Source organism: Lytechinus variegatus, chromosome 7 (genome assembly GCF_018143015.1).
Source record: "Lytechinus variegatus isolate NC3 chromosome 7, Lvar_3.0, whole genome shotgun sequence".
NCBI lineage: Eukaryota > Metazoa > Echinodermata > Echinoidea > Temnopleuroida > Toxopneustidae > Lytechinus > Lytechinus variegatus.
Window position 1 is genome coordinate 38,291,428 of NC_054746.1, and position 19,383 is coordinate 38,310,810.

The 19,383-nt window shown below is 35.5% G+C and overlaps 1 protein-coding gene across 1 annotated transcript in view; it reads right to left on the reverse strand.

The window, feature by feature from the left end:
* The window catches only part of LOC121419217 (protein DEFECTIVE IN EXINE FORMATION 1-like), a 40,557-nt gene extending 21,374 nt beyond the window's left edge, over positions 1-19,183 (reverse strand). Inside the window, exons 1-5 of the mRNA XM_041613576.1 lie at positions 19,151-19,183; positions 16,221-16,446; positions 15,415-15,522; positions 3,331-3,432; positions 131-258 (exon numbers count right to left, since the gene is read on the reverse strand). Of these exons, the coding sequence (XP_041469510.1) occupies positions 131-258; positions 3,331-3,432; positions 15,415-15,522; positions 16,221-16,292 (410 nt within the window). The 5' untranslated portion in view covers positions 16,293-16,446; positions 19,151-19,183. The remainder of the gene's footprint in view (positions 1-130; positions 259-3,330; positions 3,433-15,414; positions 15,523-16,220; positions 16,447-19,150) is intronic.
* Positions 19,184-19,383: the final 200 nt, after the last annotated feature.

Consider the following 19,383-nt stretch of genomic DNA (forward strand, 5'->3'; position numbering starts at 1 on the left):
TAGAAAGCTATGATTCATATTTATAATCAATTGTAATTACTGTACATAGTTTGCCATACACTATCAATTACACAATTGATTGTATATTTTGTGTTGTAGGACCCAGAAGTCATTAAAACTTTTCAGTTACCTTGGTGACTCAAGCTCTTCATAATACGACACAGGAAGTGCAAGTTCCTCCTTTCTGCCATCTCCATCGAGGTCTGCAAGCCTTGGTGTGGCCAGGATGTGAGCGTCACAGGCAATAAAGTTGTTGGTCTGCGCATAGAGATAGAGAGCGAGAGAGGAGGAAATACATGGTGATAAAGAACAAATTAATGAGAGAGAGAGAGAGAGTAGGAGGTAAATAAAATCCCAACAAAACACAAGCACTCACGGTTTCACATCCCACAGTAACTTGTTGATACCAAGCCAACAGGCTTACATGTGATCATGTTCATCCAAAGTAAACAGGAATATATTCTCACTCGGAATAATTCCAAGAGGAACAAGCTTGGGTAAGTACTACTTTCTCTTCCTTAACTCTAGTAATGTTCTTGAGTAACATTCATAACATTTTCTAACAGCTATAAAGGAATAGTCAGTCATTGCAAGGTATATGTAGCACTCTTCTAACAATCTTAGTTATTTTATTTAACAGTGGAAAATATGAATAACCATGGTTTCATTATGCTTCAAACTTTCAAAGCTGAAGTGAATGATAGATATCAGTCACAAACTTAAGACAACACAAAGAACACGGAGGATTATAATTGATTTGTAGTTGTTGGTAGGCGACACAGTTTGGAAATTTGGATTACTAACAGATGCTAGCATCAAAATAGAATTAACTAAATATAATATTTCATTCATATCTACCTTTAATAAAATAATTATCCTTTCTACATTGATGAGTAAATTGCACATAAGTGTCAAAACCATATAAATATATGTCGTAATATATTTGTGCAGATGTTGTGTTTAGACGTAAGATTATTTTCATGAACTTTATACTACATGTATAAAAGCCTTTATTTTCTTATATTCTGCTGATTTTCATTATGGTTATTACATTAATGATGCCAAGGAAAATGGCTGATTCATCTGTTTTATTCTATTCATAACTGAGTGAATATGAATCTGTATATTATTAGAATTGAAAGGAAACAAGTGGGATATATAGACGCAGACAGTATTTATCACAGCAAGGTCTTCTTCAATTCCCTGTGTGAAATCTTGAGGCCCTTCCCCCTCTCCACAACTATAAAGCTCATGTAGTAGTATATGGATAAGTTTCCCAATACAATCTTTCTTTTTATCAATTATTACATACCCACTAGGTTTCTACATTCTTCATCATCTTGTTTGCTTGTGGCTCCAAAAGTTTCAAAAACTTTGGGGAAAGATCCTTTGCTAATGAGTGCCCCATACTGTGTAACAGACTTCCTGAAGACATCAAAAAGTGTATCTCTGTTGAGTCTTTCATACATGTTCTAAAAACCTTTCTTTTTATTTCTTAATTTCTTTTATGCACCTTGCGCACTTTAGAGAGTAAAATTGGTGCATTATAATTCATATATAGCGTGGAGCATTGTGGCCCAGTGGATTGGTCTTCTGACTTTGAAACAGAGGGTCGTGAATTCGAATCCCAGCCATGGCATAATTTCCTTCAGCAAGAAATTTATCCACATTGTGCTGCACTCAACCCGGGTGAGGTGAATGGGTATCCGGCAGGATTAATTCCTTGAATGCACTGAGCGCTGAAAGGCAGCTCGAGCTAAAACCGGGGTAATAATAATAAACAATGCGCCTTGTAATAGATTATTTTTAGATAGATATCGCTAAATAAATGCCTCTTATTATTATTTTCATTATCTTACCAAAGATATAGAAGATAATCTCTCATTCTAGTCACGATTTTTTTGCAGTATGTTGATGTATTCATGAAATGGTCAGTTCCTCAGTTTTGACCTGTGGCGATTCATACACGATATCTCTCATCAGTTTTACAAGAGCATGCATGCCAGGATTTTCATCTTTAGCCATGTTGGTCAAGATAACATACGGGCCCAGCCTATTTTTACCTTATGTTTGCTTGAATCAGTCATTTCAAATAACTTCACAGTATCAAGTTGTGCCTTTGTTTTGCTGCACAAAGCTACAAATAAGATAAACTGTGACAAACTGGTTTTACAGTTGGACTAAGTCCTTACATTTGAATTTTGATAAAGATTTTATTCTTTAGTCCAAGCCCAAATAAATGCAATCTGAATTGAGCAATGCTACAAGAAAAAGCAAAACTTTCATTTCAACATTTTTCTTTGAAGGATTGTTAAAATAATCAATTGCATGTTTTCATTCAAACATGCCCGAACATAACCATAAACATGGTAAGGATTATTTGTTTCAGTAATGGGAGCATACATCCTTTTTCAACATGTGGAACAAAGATTATGCCACAGGATTAGAGTTGAAATCAGACTCCACTGATGATGCTCTTGCAAAGACACATGTTATCCATGCAGAAAAGCTGGGAACATCATTCATGAGGTTGTCATTTCTAAAATTGGATTTCCTGGAAATGCACAAACTACCACCTTTAAAAAAAATAATCAACATCAGAAAACATATATCTCAGACTATAATGTAAGACACAACAAAGAATATATTTATCTGCGACAGAGTTGAAAATAAAATAAATTAGGGCCAAAGTCTTTCCATGATTACAGTTACCAGTTAAAATAAATGAGTGGCCAATATCATATGATTTTACTTAAAAATACATCTTTACAAATAGTCTAGAGTCCCTGAATTCTATCCCACATCATTGCATATGCCTTCACAATGGATAATCTAAAGTTGGTCTAAAGCATGTCCTCTGTAATGTACTGTAGCATCATTTAAACACTGACTTAAAATCACCCAGTGGTCACTCATTTGATCTTAGCCAAGCTTAATTCAATGTGCTCAGAAAAACTGCATAACTGCGAAATAAAACCTTCATAAATTCATATAGATGAGGAATGGTTTCATCAGCATATTTTGCAAAAGTGTAAACCGAGGGTAGCCAAAGTATAAATAACTTCAGGGCAACAAATATAATTATGTCATTCATGGAATCAATTCTCAAAGGTATTTTACCGATACAAGGCTTTGAAAGTGAAAACAAAAGTACCTTTCTAAAAGACAATTTTCAAACATGCTTCACTGCCATGTGTAAATGGATATGTGATAACGAGTAGTATCTACATGTATATTCAGAGTATCAAAGCAATATATTACCAGGAACTATAATATGATCTCCATATCTTGGAAAGCAAGTGGAAACTATAAGTGAAATAATATACTTACTTGATAACCACCCTCGCTCAATGTTCTCACAAACCCAGATATAGTAGCATCAATCCTGGATTGTTCCTTGAACCATTGCTTGGGTACCATAAGGGGAGGGATCTTTGAACATAGAAAATACACATTAAATTTTAACATCTTGACGAATGAATACTTCATAATATCATATCTAAAAGAATACATTTAATTATTCTTCCAGTTATCAAATTAATCACTTTCTTCTTTCTAGAAAGTGTGTGAAATGTGTGTACAAAGGACAAAATGAGTTTGCTTTTCAACAAATCAACCTTCTCAATTCCATCTAAAGATCATAAAGTAATCATACAACAAGTACATGAAAGCAGTATATTGGCATTGAAGAACCATTGACCTATAATAATTTAGTCTTTATTTAGGTTTCAATAGTATTAATCTACAGTCAAATTACATCAGAACAGTACTTGTGAATCTACCACAGGTTTATGAAATTAGGAATATATTCTCTAACCATGACCAAATCAAGTAGGCCTGTACTTATGCAAGAGACAATTAGTATTGATAAAACTTCTGCATGGAGTTGTCCTTAATTTAGCTACCTTATTCTTGGAGTGGATTTTGCTTATCAAGCTGTCCTCGTAAACCAGTATGTAGATGTAATAATTATGGCAGCAGGCAAGAGCAATTTAGAAGAGTTTTAGTTTCCATCTTCTTATAAACTTACATACTCCAAAATGATTTGATAAATGATAAACTTGTAAAAAAGTTGTAGTCTTGAAAAGAAAACAAGCAAGTTATTTTAGTGCTTTATTTTATTTTTGTTGTAATCTACTTTGATTACTTGTTAACATTGTGATTGCATAATTCTTTTTATTAAGAAAAGACATACATATGCAATATATATCTATTTAAAGGTATTGTTTAACTTTGTGAGCAGCCGATTTAAAAAATTCTCAAACCAAGATGAAACATGTGTACAGGTGCATGTATTAAAATCATGAAAACATTAAAGCAATATGACTCCTTTATAAATCAAAGTTTTTCACCCTAATATCAAGCTGGTTTTATTTTTCTAATTTAAATAAAAAGAAGAAAAATTGTGAAAGAAAGAGCATTAGTCAGAAAAAGCAAAGTCATGTACTGCTTGCAGTATTTTATTTTTTTTAATCTGAAAGAGAGGGATGGTGTCATGTATTTCTTTGGTCAATATCGTTTTATTCAAAACAAGTCATCATAGATTTGGGCTTTACATAATGTTTTAATATATTTTCTTTATTGGGAATTGTAGGGAATGTAAGCTGATTAAGGCAATAGGTTGAAGCTTGTTATCATCCTTTCCAAAAGGTGACAAGTGAAATGAGTCCAAGGGAGGAGCAAGCATGACCTTCCTTTCCATTGATGAAATTAGATGAATCATAAAGAGTGCTAGACCCTGAATGAATATGTTCTCTTAAAGAAGGTGTGATACTTTGATGACCTCCTGGGTTGGGCTCTTTTAGTAAAAGATGCATGAGCGTTGAAGTCCTCAAGCAATTTCAGTGTGAAAATCACCAGATGATGATCTTCAACCAAAATTAAAGTACTTTATATGGTGGTATTTTTGTGTTCATAATTTTGTGACTTGTTGACTTCGAGATTGCTGCACACACTCGACACTGTCTTCATAACAATGAACAAGGAGAATTGCACATTGTACTTGTATAGTGCCACATGCGTTCATTTCTGTTTCTCAAGCTGATGTATAAGTAAAATCTGGCGACAAGTTTGAAAAAAGGGTTATTTAAATGTCACCGTTTCACAGCTTAAGTCATAAAAAACCTGCATCATGATCAGCATGTCATAATTTGATTTAAGCAATTATATATTCACAAAATAAAATATGAATTTTATTAGATTTCTTTTTCAAATAATGGGTTCTAATGTGTATTTTGTTCAGCACAATTAATTTCCCCTCTGAAAGCCCTCTCATCATATGACTCATGATCATATGATTTTAAACAAAAATTAAATGTTGGGAACTGTATTTCAAGCTGTTAGGGTATTATGCATTACTTTCAAAGCATGCCAAAAATATTTGGAAGTTGTTAAATTGTCTCAACAGCTATTTGCAAAAGTCATGAAATTAAGAAGACACGGTGAGCAATCCTGTTTGTTATAGAAAGTTTAAAATCTAATGTGAATTATTGTAAATAGAGAAGTGGCCATGAACATGAATTTTAAGTAAAATCTAATTATCAACATATCACATTGTTAGAGATATTACAAATTCATTTGAAATATATGTTAGGTAATTAAAAGTTTTATAAATGTCTTCATAATGAACATGATGTAAAATTACTCTCTCCCATTACAAAATAAAAGCAGTGACGTACAGCGTAGGATTATTTATTGATTTATTCACTCATGGTGATCATTTCTTGAACAGTTTTCAGATATTATCATTAACTGTGCATAATTGACATATCATACTTGACATGAATCATGTTTAACTTGTGAATATATTTTCCTAAAAGCTTATCCTCATAAACACTTCCTATTTTTAGTGAAATCAAGACTGGATTTATAGATCATTTATAAATACTTCCATAAATAAATTACAGTTTGATCATAATTGCAACTAAAAAGATTTGGGTCTTGCTCAGAGATATTTAGGAAAATTTACATCCTGCATGCCAGAAATAATTGGCAATTCAAAAAAAAAAAACATTGTACCACAAAAGCCTATAAATATTGCTCAAGTTATTAATCAATAAGGCAGTTGATTTGTAAGCCTATACAAAAAGTGAGAGAAAGAGAGAGAGAACGAGAGAAGTTGCAGAATACATGTATATTGTGGCTTTAATTCTAAGTACCAAATGACTAGGACAAGTTTCCATATCAGGCCAAATACATTTCCAGGCCAAATACATTTCCAGGGAAGTGAGGAGAATATGCATAACCTTAATTTCTCCATCTTAAAAATCTTTGGAAGTTACGATCAGTTTCACCGACAGTAAAATAGGAGCACAGTCTATGGTAATAGTACATGTACCTGATGTTGCTTGAATTGGGTGTAACAAAAACTTGATAATCACATATTTGTCTATTTTTATTTGCAATCAAGAGACAAAATATGCTCAAGATTCTAATTAAATATTTCCTAATAACCAATATACTTCAAAATTACAAATAATGACCTGAAAGTGTTCCAATTATCTTACCATCAATTATCACTATTATGGTCTTGCATATATCCAATAGGCATTCAAACACTTCATAAAGAAGTCTATCATGTAATATAAAAGAGGGCTTGTGGTCCTTGCATGAGCATGTCAATCCAAGATACAATCTTTAATTGGGTCATCTATGCAATATTCTATGATGATCTACAAGAGTGCTTTGAGTGGGCTAGGGGAAGTTTGTTTCCACTTAGGAGCTTTATATATTAACTATATTGTATAATGGAAAAAAATTAATAATACAAAAGCTGTTTTACATCAATTCTTATCTACTTAATTCCAGCATCAATGTTCCTGATTATAATCTTCATTCATATAGAGTATTCCTATTTTAAGAGTACTCATACATTGCGAATTTAATTCTTTGAAAATGGACCATGGTTGGGAATTTCTAATTAATATTTCTCATTCCTCCATCAACTACTCATTAAGGTGTGTTCAGCAAGCGCTGCAATGCTCAAATACATTTAATGCTCAGACATAGAAAGTGACAACTGCTCCACTTGCAAGTTTCAAATGAATCCACATCATTTTATGCATCAACTATCAAATAGAATTTGTCAAACACCGTTGAGATATTAGATTTTTTGTTAATTTTTAAAGAACTTCATTGGTCTAAAGTGCATTTATATCATCTATTGATTTTGACCATAAAACGTTGCTGAGATTTGTCCCCATTGCTAGTGTGAACAATCCTTTCCCATGGGAAAGGTGCCAGACTCAATGATAGGATAATACTTAATTAAGCCAAACAAGGTTAAACCTCTCTAATTAATAAGCTACTGCACTATTGAAATGTAACCTATGTTCTGTAACAAGTGATTATTAAGCTAAAATGTTTCACACACTAGGTGGTTTCAGACCGCCTCGAAGTTCTCTGACCGGGAAATTTACCCCGATCAGAAAATACCAGGTATTTTGGTAATGTGAAAGCAAACTACGCGTAATTTCCCCGAAAGAAAATACCCACTAAATAGTAGGTACTTGGCGAAATTACGAGAACTTTCGCGGGGATTTTTCCAAGGTCGCAGGTATTTTGGCGATGTGAAAGCAATTTACGGGAACTTTTAGCCCAGCGTGTCGTTGGGCGTCGTTGAGCCCGGGAGCTGTGGGTGGCTGCTGGGCTAGTGATTTTGAATCTCGCGCCTTGCCTGCTTATCAGACCATACTGCGCATGCTCGTAACTTCAGGAACTTATCCCGAAGGGTATGTTTCGGGGCGGTGTGAATGCAGGAATAATTAACGGGTATTTTTTAGCATAAAAATGTTCTCGTAATTTAACGGGGATTCTTGTGATCGAGGCGGTTTGAAACCACCTAATGTCAAAGTAGTGCCCATCTAAAAAAAAATCCCTTCAACATACTGGGAGTTCTAATATACCAGGCTTTGAGAAAATACATGACGAGGTAATCATTTGACCAAGGTTGGACTGGTATTTGAATGATAAAGCTACCCCAGAAAATATTGTGCAAAACTATTCTTATCACTGAGCAACAACTGACCAATCATTTACTTAGAATACTCATGAATATTCAGAGAAGGGATACTAGTTAAATAATCACATTTGCTTGCGCAATTATAGCATCTAACAAAATGGCTTGAACAACAGTTTCTGATACAACATAAGAGACCTAGCTTTTAAGGGAACCACACAAAACTCAAACACAAGTTTAAAACACACTCCATTTAAACTGAGTTGCATTGGTTTATGGAGTCGCATTGATTGCAATTCTTTCTTCATTCGGTCCCAGCGATGTCCTTGAATTAACCATCAAATTCATGAAATGAATAGGATTTCTTTAAGCACCATGAAAATTTTGTATCCAAAAATAATAATTTCATCAAATCCATTCAATAGTAGTGTTCTTTTTAAAGTTGAATTAAGAAGAGGATTCCAAATATTGAGATATTTACATTAATAGCAACCTTACAACCCCCCAAACACTAAGAGGTGATTCGACCCCCCATTTTCCTTTTTCAAAATAGTGAATTTGAACGATTTATCCCTACTCATTTTCCCCGAGTTCGCTCCTGCAATGCCTACGGAGACGGGTGTTCTTTGTCTGTGACGTCACCGGGGGTATAGTAAACAAGGCAGCTCGTTTTGTGTATCATGCACGTACGTCTTCATATTTACCTTGGTGCCAAAACTTCATTTTATCGCTATTGATTATGTATGTGAATGATATTGAAAGGAAGTAATAATTATTCAAAGACATATAGTCAATAATATGTCCCTACATTGTTAAAACTGTTCTTCTTTGTAGCGATTTTTAGACGATTTTAATGCCTTGTTTTCGTTCGGGACTGTGTCCGTGGTCAAACAAGTCATAATGGAATAAACTGCAGTTGAAGTTGTATCTGCGAGCCGGAGAACTTGCAAAGAGGAAATGATTAAAAGTATAATTTATGGCCGTACTATTATTCCAAATATGTAAATTTTCTCAGAATGGTACCATAGACCCTAAAGGAATAATTTCAAGGCGAATAATATGAAATTTGATCGAGACCTTCTCACCAGTCGATAACGTAGCAGACGTGTTATCATGACATATTTATCCGCGTGTGACGCGGCTCTTGCAAAAACAGTTGGTTGCGGAATTGCTTTGTGCCGACCAGCCGCCCGCTCCAGTGCAGCTAGCTGTCGAGCTACCGGTACCGTATACCTTTCTTGCTGTCTTCAACTCACTTGCGAATTGCGTTTGTATGTGTGACGGTGACCTCTAGCGTAATTAAATATAGATTTCAAACAACTCGGAAGGCCGAGAAGAATAGTACGTACGTTTGATTTAAGATTGTTCTGTGGAATGAGCTATGAGTGGAAATGATCCAGAGTATATAAAAATGGAGTCAAAGACAAAAGGAAAGAAAAAAGACGCCAGGGGATCACTGCATGGTCATGAACTGCGGGTCGACAGTACATACCAGACGACTACAGACCCCACTACAGTGCACTCAATGCCTGGCTGTGTTGTGTGTATTGTATAGGCGTGTAGCACGCACAGAGCTGAGCTAGCCGCCGGAATTACTTTCCAGCTACTCACTTGATTGAACATCGTGATAAAATCCAATGAGAAATAGTGAAAATTTCATTCAATAAGTCACTGTTTGCAATCTTACATCATGATTTAAGAGTTCATGATAATTATTCATACTGTTTTTTATACAGGGAAAGTAAAGATTTGTACATATGATTCCTCTTTGTTTGATTTGAGTTGCTTTGAAAAAAAAATTAAAAATCATCTTTCTCTCTCTGCATAGCATTTCTGTATTACACCCCAGCACCTCTTATCCTAAATTCCCCCAGTGACGTCACACTCAGAGTGATTTTTCTGTACACTCGTCTCTCGGGCTCTGACAGGTGGCTAATTTCATAGACTTTCAAAGCAAAATATCGAGAAGGCAGAGGATTTTTAAAAATATGTCTCAGACAATAACACAGTAATAGCACGAGAACTTAAGCCTGTCAACCTAACAAGTTGTTTAAACTTTTTGTAATATTTTAAACATTTTAAATATGTTTAACAGGTTTAAACAGTATAGAGTGATGGGCTTAATCAACGTGCTTAGATTTTTGACAGCGTTTTTACAGTGAAACAAGAATAGATTGTACTGACAATCCAAACATTTCTTTAAACACTTTTTGGAAATGCAAGACAACGTAATGTCTTTGATGAGGTTATTCATGTTTTAAAATTATGAACATTATCATAATTTCTGTTGGGATTCCTGTTAACATGAGCAAGATACCCTTTATGCCAGCCATGTTATGTTTTTGTGATGTCAATGAGAGATGGCTTACAGAAATTACTCTTGCCCATTTACAAATGCACAGTTCTAACAACTGTTGGACAGAGATGAAAAAAAATCTATACCTTTTTAATCCCCCTAATATCATTTGAAGTGTAATTCTGGCAGGAGGCCATTGCCTTCATGGTGTAAGGCCATGTACAAGTTACTAGTATAACAGTGTATTTCTATCAGTGGGAGTGGCAATTCAGTTCTCATTTCAATCATTGCATGTGAATCATTGGAAGGAGGCGTAGCTACAAACTTCTTACAGTTCCCAAGAGATGTATCCAACCTCCTTCATCAAGGCCAAGCTGGCTAGCTCAGGTGTTACGTTCACTCACGTTGAGTAAGATTAGATTGCTAAGGCAACTAACATCGTATTGAACTTGTTTTAAAGAGCCAATTACAAGGCTTTAATGTACAGAGTACTTGTTATTTGTATTTTAGCATTCAAGGAATAAGGCAAACTTGATGGTAACCGGGGGGGGGAGGGGGGGGACTGTCAGAAACTATTACTTAATACAGGAATACAGGGAGAATATAATCAATATTAAAATTACTGTCGGGCCAGTAACTTTTCAGAAATAGCCAGATTTACTTTTCTTGTCAGACTAGTAAAAAAATATCTCAAACTGATACAAATGATATTTTCTCCTGATTTGTAAATTCTAACAAGTGGAATGCCTCTGGCCATCTCACCTGCATCACGCGGTTCAATGTAGCAGCAGTGCTGACGTTGAATACTACTCTAACTCGCACAAGATGTTCAGTGATACATGGTTACTCTTATGTCCACTTTTTATGAACTAGACCAATAAACTAGATATGATGGTTATTCAACAAAAAACCCAACATGGCCAAAGTTCATTGACCTTACATGACCTTTGACCTTGATCATGTGACCTTAAACTCGAACAGGATGTTCAGTGATACTTGATTACTCTTATGTACAAGTTTCATGAATCAGATCCATAAACTTTCAAAGTTATGATGGTAATTCAACAGATACACCCAATTCGGCCAAAGTTCATTGACCTTTGACCTTGGTCATGTGACCTGAAATGCCCACAGGATGTTCAGTGATACTTGATTACTCTAATGTCCAAGTTTAATGAACTAGACCAATAAACTTTCAAAGTTATGATGGTAATTCAACAGATACCCCCGATTCGGCCAAAGTTCATTGACCCTAAATGACCTTTGACCTTAATCATGAGACCTGAAACTTGCACAAAATTTTCAGTGATGCTTGATTACTATTATGTCCAAGTTTCATGAATCAGATCCATAAACTTTCAAAGTTATGATGGGAATTCAACAGATATCCCCAATTCAGCCAAAGTTCATTGACCCTAAATGACCTTTGACCTTGGTCATGTGACGTGAAACTCATGCAGGATGTTCAGTGATACTTGATTAACCTTATGTCCAAGTTTCATGAACTAGGTCCATATATTTTCTAAGTTATGATGACATTTCAAAAACTTAACCTCAGGTTAAGATTTCGATGTTGATTCCTCCAACATGGTCTAAGTTCATTGACCCTAAATGACCTTTGACCTTGGTCATGTGACATGAAACTCTAATAGGATGTTCAGTAATACTTGATTAACCTTATGGCCAAGTTTTATTAACTAGGTCCATATACTTTCTAAGTTATGACGTCATTTCAAAAACTTAACCTCAGGTTAAGATTTGATGTTGACGCCGCCGCCGCCATCGGAAAAGCGGCGCCTATAGTCTCACTTTGCTTCGCAGGCGACACAAAAATGGCTCTGGTGTCTTAACAAGTGGAATGCCTCTGGCTGTCTCACCTGCATCACGCGATTCAACATAGCAGCAGTGCTGACTTTGAAAACTACTATTACTCACACAATATGTTCAGTGATACTTGGTTACTCTTATTTCCACGTTTTATGAATTAGACCAATACACTTACAGTGAGGATGAAATTCTACAAATACCCCCAATGCGGCCAAAGTTCATTGATCTTACATGACCTTTGACCTTGATCATGTGACCTGAAACTTGCACAGGATATCCAGTGATACTTGATTACTCTTATGTCCAAGTTTCAAAAGTCAGATCAATAAACTTGCAAAGTTATGATGGTAATTCAACAGATACCCCCATTATGGCCAAAGTTCATTGACCTTTGACCCTGGTCATGTGACCTGAACTAGACCAACATACTTTCAAAGTTATGATGGTAATTCAACAAATACCCCCATTATGGCCAAAGTTCATTGACCTTTGACCTTGGTCATGTGACCTAAAATGCGCACAGGAAGTTCAGTAATACATGATTACTCTTATGTCCAAGTTTTATGAACTAGACCAACATACTTTCAAAGTTATGATGGTAATTCAACAAATACCCCCAATTCGGCCAAAGTTCATTGACTCTAAATGACCTTTGACCTTGATCAAGTGACCTGAAACTTGCACAGGATGTTCAGTGATACTTGATTACTATTATGTCCAAGTTTCTTGAATCAGTTCCAAAAACTTTTAAAGTTTTGATTGTAATTCAACAGATACCCCCAAATCGGCCAAAGTTCATTGACCCTAAATGACCTTTAGTTTGACCTAGGTCATGTGACGTGAAACTCATGCAGGATGTTTGGTGATACTTGATTAACCTTATGTCCAAGTTTCATGAACTAGGTCCATATATTTTCTAAGTTATGATGACATTTCAAAAACTTAACCTCAGGTTAAGATTTTAATGTTGATTCCCCCAACATGGTCTAAGTTCATTGACCCTAAATGACCTTTGACCTTGGTCATGTGACATGAAACTCTAATAGGATCTTCAGTAATACTTGATTAACCTATGGCCAAGTTTCATGAACTAGGCCCATATACTTTCTAAGTTATGACATCATTTCAAAAACTTAACCTCAGGTTAAGATTTGATGTTGACGCCGCCGCCACCATCAAAAGCGGCGCCTATAGTCTCACTTTGCTGCATGTATGCAGGTGAGACAAAAATGGGTATCTACTTGTCCAACATGAAGAGGTCGGCCAAGTAGAAAAAAACAGGTTAGTGTGGATCTCTGCAATCAGTTATAACAGTTGTTAGGTACATGTACCACAGCTTTAAGATTCATCTGGTTGTAACACACAAAGATAGATCTATGTTTTCAGGAAGTACAAGATATCAAACGGAAGTAAACAGTGTTTACTCAGCTTTTTAATTCTTTTGGATGTAATCAAGGAGAGCTTTGGCTGGTCTGCTGTACAAACCCTTCACTCGAGTTAAGGGTCTGAATGTGCAGCCTACTCATGCCTTTTGCACTGAAGGCCTCCTAAATTGAAACACCAAGTTTTATATACTGGTATGCTTGTCTTTGCTTGAAGACACACTTGTTGATCAAAGTTTCAATCTGGGCCTTTGCCTGCAGAAAGCTTCCGCAGCCCTGCATATAAGACTCTGCCCCAATCAAGCTCACCGCTCAGAACAGCTGAGTAGTTCATGACGGGCACACACACTGGAATGGGAATTCACAAATTTGAGGGTCTCCGGAATGGGAAAAAATAGGAATTTCTATGGCTTTCTGTATTGGTGATGCTCTGGAAAAGAAATCTAGGCTAAAAATGGGGGTCTCAACCATGACACATACATATCATACATTTATGCTTAGTACCCCCCCCCCACCCCTGATTAATCCCCTTGTTTCATTACCATTAAAGCCAAAGTAAATTTCATTAGACCTATATCTTGCTGAATCTACAAGACAGAAAAGTACCAAACACACCTTATAATGATCTTGTACTCGGATAATGCTCAATATTTCATAATGAACCCCTACTTTTGCCCATCTTATTTTCTATTAATTGTTATCTCAACTATCTACCTTTCTTTGTCCTTCAAATACCGAACAGCATTTGGTGTTTTCAATATAACATTATTAGTTCTAGTTATTTGAATTTGAAAATAATCTGTCTCTAAGTTACTGGAGAAGGCTGTTTCTTAATATTGATGTTTCCTGCAAGTTTATCATTTCACCACTATCCTGCAAGTCATACACACTACACATTTACTATTAATGCATGGTATAATGGTACTACACATATAATAGCCCAAACGTTGAATGTGAGACCATGTAATAAGAGTCATCCTTTGAAGTGGATGATGTTCTATGATATCCACACTAAATGTCATCAAAATAATTTGAAAGTTAAAAAAATTACTCTTTTCACCTTTCCCACAGTTGTAATATCACTTTAATGAACTTTTGAAACCATGCCATTTATAAATCAATTTGGTTAAATTCACAGAAGGAAGGAAAAGGGATTGAGATCCTATTTGATGTATTTCTTTCAGGAATCACTAGAGTGAAACACTACAGAGGAAACACAGCATGAGGGCAGTAGGTAAAATAGGTTGAGGTTCTATTCAAGGTAACATACAGGCGATCGAAAATGAAATGAATATTGCAATTCAGATAAGTATAATATAACCATAATTTGTTTAAAGTCACATTTCCCTTAGAGAAATGGCTATGATTTCATCAAGTAATAGCTAATTCAAATGTCTATTTTTCTTCTCTACAATACAAAAAACATCTATAATTTTGGTCAGAAAAAAGAAAAAATGACTTGTTATGTTATTAAATTATGAGATTTATTGACTATCAATACTGATTACTCCATTAGTTTTAAAAGGGCACTTTGAAATAAGTTTGCAATAAGATGCCAACTTAAATTGTACTGCAGAATACCTAGAGCAAACCAAGAGGAGAAATGAAGATATTCTGCACAAAGCACTTTAAAAACTTTTATGTCAGAAATTATATTTTGTGATGAAGCTTATAGAATTTTACGAGGGCTTTTGCAACATATGTTTACTTGTAGGGGCTGTTTTGTAATAGGGAGGGGGAAATCATTCATTGCTTATGAAATATATGATCAGGGGCCTATTGCTCAAACAACTACAATTAAAGTCCCAACTGCATACTTCTGTTTGGTCGAATGTTTGAAACTTGAAAATCAGTTCAAATTTCCAATTTATATTTTGGGGTTTCATAAAAATTGAAACTCAAACTCTTTTTTCTTCTTTTTTTTCAAACTTAAAGTATAACTAAGGATGTACCTGCACTGTTTTGTCTGGAAGAAACGTCCCATCTATCTTAAAGTAGTTAATCTCTCCATCAGTAGTAAACACTACAACTTCTGGCACGCCATCACTATCGACATCATACTAAATAAAACAGAGAAGGACATTAATTCCATAATTTAAATGTATGTTATGTATATATATACTGTATATATCTTGAAAACCATGAAAGTTTAGACATTAAAAGGAAATACATGTAAATAACATCAAGGTGCTGGTGCAGAAATTGAGTTGGGTTACATGGATTGACGCGCACATCCGATCTGATTGTAGTCTATGCCACCAGGCTTTTTTTTTTTCTTTTTGGAGAGTCTATATAAAGTAGAATGTACATGTGACTAAAATGGAACTTAGAACAAATCTAAAATATCTACACATACATACCTACTTCATTCAAGATTATTTGGTAGATGAAACATATACGCTAGAAGGGTAGAGCTTTTGTCATGAAATTCATCTCTCATATGTGACAAGTCTTTCCTTTTTTACATTGAAACATCAAACTGGTATGGCACACAGTGGCAACAATCTGTTGGGTGCATGTGCCAAAGTCTTGAATAGTCTAATTTATCATTCATGTGTTCTCACATAAAAGTATTTGTTGCACTTTGTCATGTGCAGCAAATATCTGAACTTTGAACACATTCATAATGGAATCTAACAAATTCAGATGAATACCTCCTGTGGCATTGCTTACAATTATGAAGAATAAACACCTTTACAGTAACATAACATTGTCTAGTCAACCCTGAATTCAACAGTAAACAAATACCAATACATACCAACATGGGGCTTGAGTGTACTGTGCTGTTTGGGAAGTGATAAGGCCACTGTGATCTGGAATGTGGTTTCATGTTCTCCCCGTCGACAACATCAATAGTCCCATCAAATGTTGTTGAAATGATATCAAGAGTGCCATCAGCATCAATGTCTGCTACCAACGGTGAACTAATGATGGGACTATTGCCAACATGATGACTTTGTAGTATGTCAACATCAAAGTGACAGCTAGAACAAAGAATATACAGAGTCAGTTCATAAAAATGTACTTGAAAAATGCTGTTTAAAAACAAAATTTGGTACATACAATATCTATTTTCAGTATTTATAATATTAGCCCTATGCATCAAGATAGGTACTGTATTCCTTAATTGTTTGGTAAATATATTTCAAATTTGATGTTTGGGTTGAACACAATGCATGGTTTGATACATTGAGTTTGATTTTATATTCTGTATTTATTTAAGAAGCGAAGGTACATATACTACTGCAGTAAAATCATTAATCATTAATGAACTTCAAAATCCATTGTTCGCCCACCCAAGACCAGTCATTGAAAGAGTGAGACCCATGGACACAGAAAAACCTTTTTTAACTTCACTCTAGCTGAGTGCACGCATTCTACATGGACTGTGTTCTTCGTAGGTAGGTGCGGCACAGGAATAGAATTTCAAAAATGCCAAAAATGTATAAAATCCCTGTTTTAATAAAATGTACAAATCTGGGACATCTGCACAAAGTAAGTGTATAGACTAGAGTGTCCTAGTGGATGTGGCCTGCCCTTGAATCCTCATTTAGGATGTACCAGGTGACATAGCTCTGTCAGTGAGAAACTTAGAATGCCTGTTACGGATAATATCGTAGATCCCACTGTGCGGGGTTAGAGTCACGCTCATGCCAAAACCCATCTAAAAAGCAACAACTGATGCTCGTGTATTTGTGCTAGCATGCTTTTGTAAAATGTGGAAAAAACAGTTTAAAAACACTGCATCCATCGGAAAGAATCTTTGCAAATTTAGGTCCCTTGTATAGGAGAGTTACAACATATGTTCATTAAAACCAAAAATACTATTCACCAAAGGGTTGGGTGTTCACCCTGTTATTGCACATGCCATTCCACGGCAAACCTCAATAGTACAATAATAGACCAGAAGGTTCTCCTGATGATAATGATGAAGTACATTCCATCATCTGGTTGTCTGCCCGGTGGGGTCACTCAATGTGACTTGGGGACCGCATGACTGTTACCAAAATCGCGGGAAAAGGGGTCAATTTCATGGAACGTCCGCGGATAGAACACTCCTCGAAGTAATGAAAATAAGGGTGCTCACCATCCTCGATCTGATGGAAATAGGGGTCAGGAAAAAGGGGAGAAACATGGTCACAGGAAGAAAAATCCCAGAACCTGTCGCCGATGTACCAGCCGCAGAGGGCGCGCTCAATTCAGAGTAGTAAATAAACAGAGTGATGAAACTGGGAGCGTGCTCTGATTGGTCAGATATTTCATGGAGCCCTAATTAGTTCCCTCTGGCAAATTTTCTGCTCTTGTGATCTTCTGCTACATGTAAGTGCATACCAAATGCCAAGATTAGAAATGACAGTGACATCACTTGTTCACTGCTACCACCCTGCCTGTGGTGAATCTACAGGTAGGACTATGGTATGCCAATGTTGTACAGAGCACACATTTCTAAAAATCATTAAAATATCACTTTTGTGACCAAAATTACTAATTTTCATACAGTTGCAATTTATTTGACATTAGTAACTTGGGAATAATTTTGTATTCACCAGAGCGCTCAAAAACTTGAATTTTGGCATATTTTTGTGTACGCCCTCTATTGGTGGAAAGTAATATGGCAAGAAAATTTTCATTTTTTGATCTCTATTTTTAATTAAGAAAAATATGATTTAAAGAATCAAATTGAAATAAGAGCCAAGTAGTATGAATAATAGGTGTAATGAAAACTGTCAGTGTAAAAAAATCAAGCATTTGCCCCAAAGAAAAAATAAGCCAAACATTGCCACCCTTATTTTGCCACACATGGAGATATAATTGAGAACAAGGTTATATTCACTTGTTCACTGCTACCATCTGGCCTGTGGAGAATCTACAGGTAGGACTATGGTATGCCAATGCTGTATAGAGCACACACTTTAAAAAATCATTAAAATATCACTTTTGTGACCAAAATTACTAATTTCCATACAGTTTTAATTTATTTATCATTAGTAATGTGGGAATAATTTTTGTATTCACCAGAGCGCTCAAAAACTTGAATTTTGGGCATATTTTTGTGTACGCCCTCTATTGGTGGAAAGTAATATGGCAAGAAAATTTTCATTTTTTGATCTCTATTTTTAATTAAGAAAAATGATATAAAGAATCAAATTTGAATAAGAGCCAAGCAGTATGAATTAACAGGTCTAATGGAAACTGTCAGTGTAAAAAAATCAAGCATTTGCCCCAAAGAAAAAGAGAAAATAAGCCAAACATTGCCACCCTTATTTTGTCACACATGGAGATATAACTGAGAACAAGGTTATATTATAACCTTGTTCATTGAATGAGTGGTTATATTATAACCTTGTTCATTGAATGAGTGCTTCTACCCACGTTTCGATCGGCCATTTTGTTACAATTCATAACAAAAATGGCCGATCGAGACAGGGGTAGGAGAGAACTTTTCATTTTTTGAGGTTCCAGTCTGTGCCCAGGCCAGGGCCCCAGATGTCAGGAAAACGTAAAACTGCCACTCGTTAGACCTTCATCCATACAATCATGGTAAGTGCATAGTCCTAATTTCTCTTTTCAAAATTCATTTTGACATTTGGAGAAATATTTAGACCATAAATCACGCTAGTCCCGTGAGTATGGTCAAATACACGGTAAGCCCCTGGGCTCCCTGGCTTGGGTTAACCATGGACCTACCACTGCACACACCGTCCAAAAACCGTGACCGGAAAAGCCTACCGGTTTCATAACAATTGTCATACACACACACAGATACCATACACAACCAACTTTCAACGGGAATCTTTCCTTAGTTCCTTATATGTATCCAAACAATAGAATATTCATCAAAATACATTACCTCTGCTTATCATTTGAATCACCCTCTGCTTTCAAACAACATCCGAGCAAAAAAAGATATAAAATTTTCC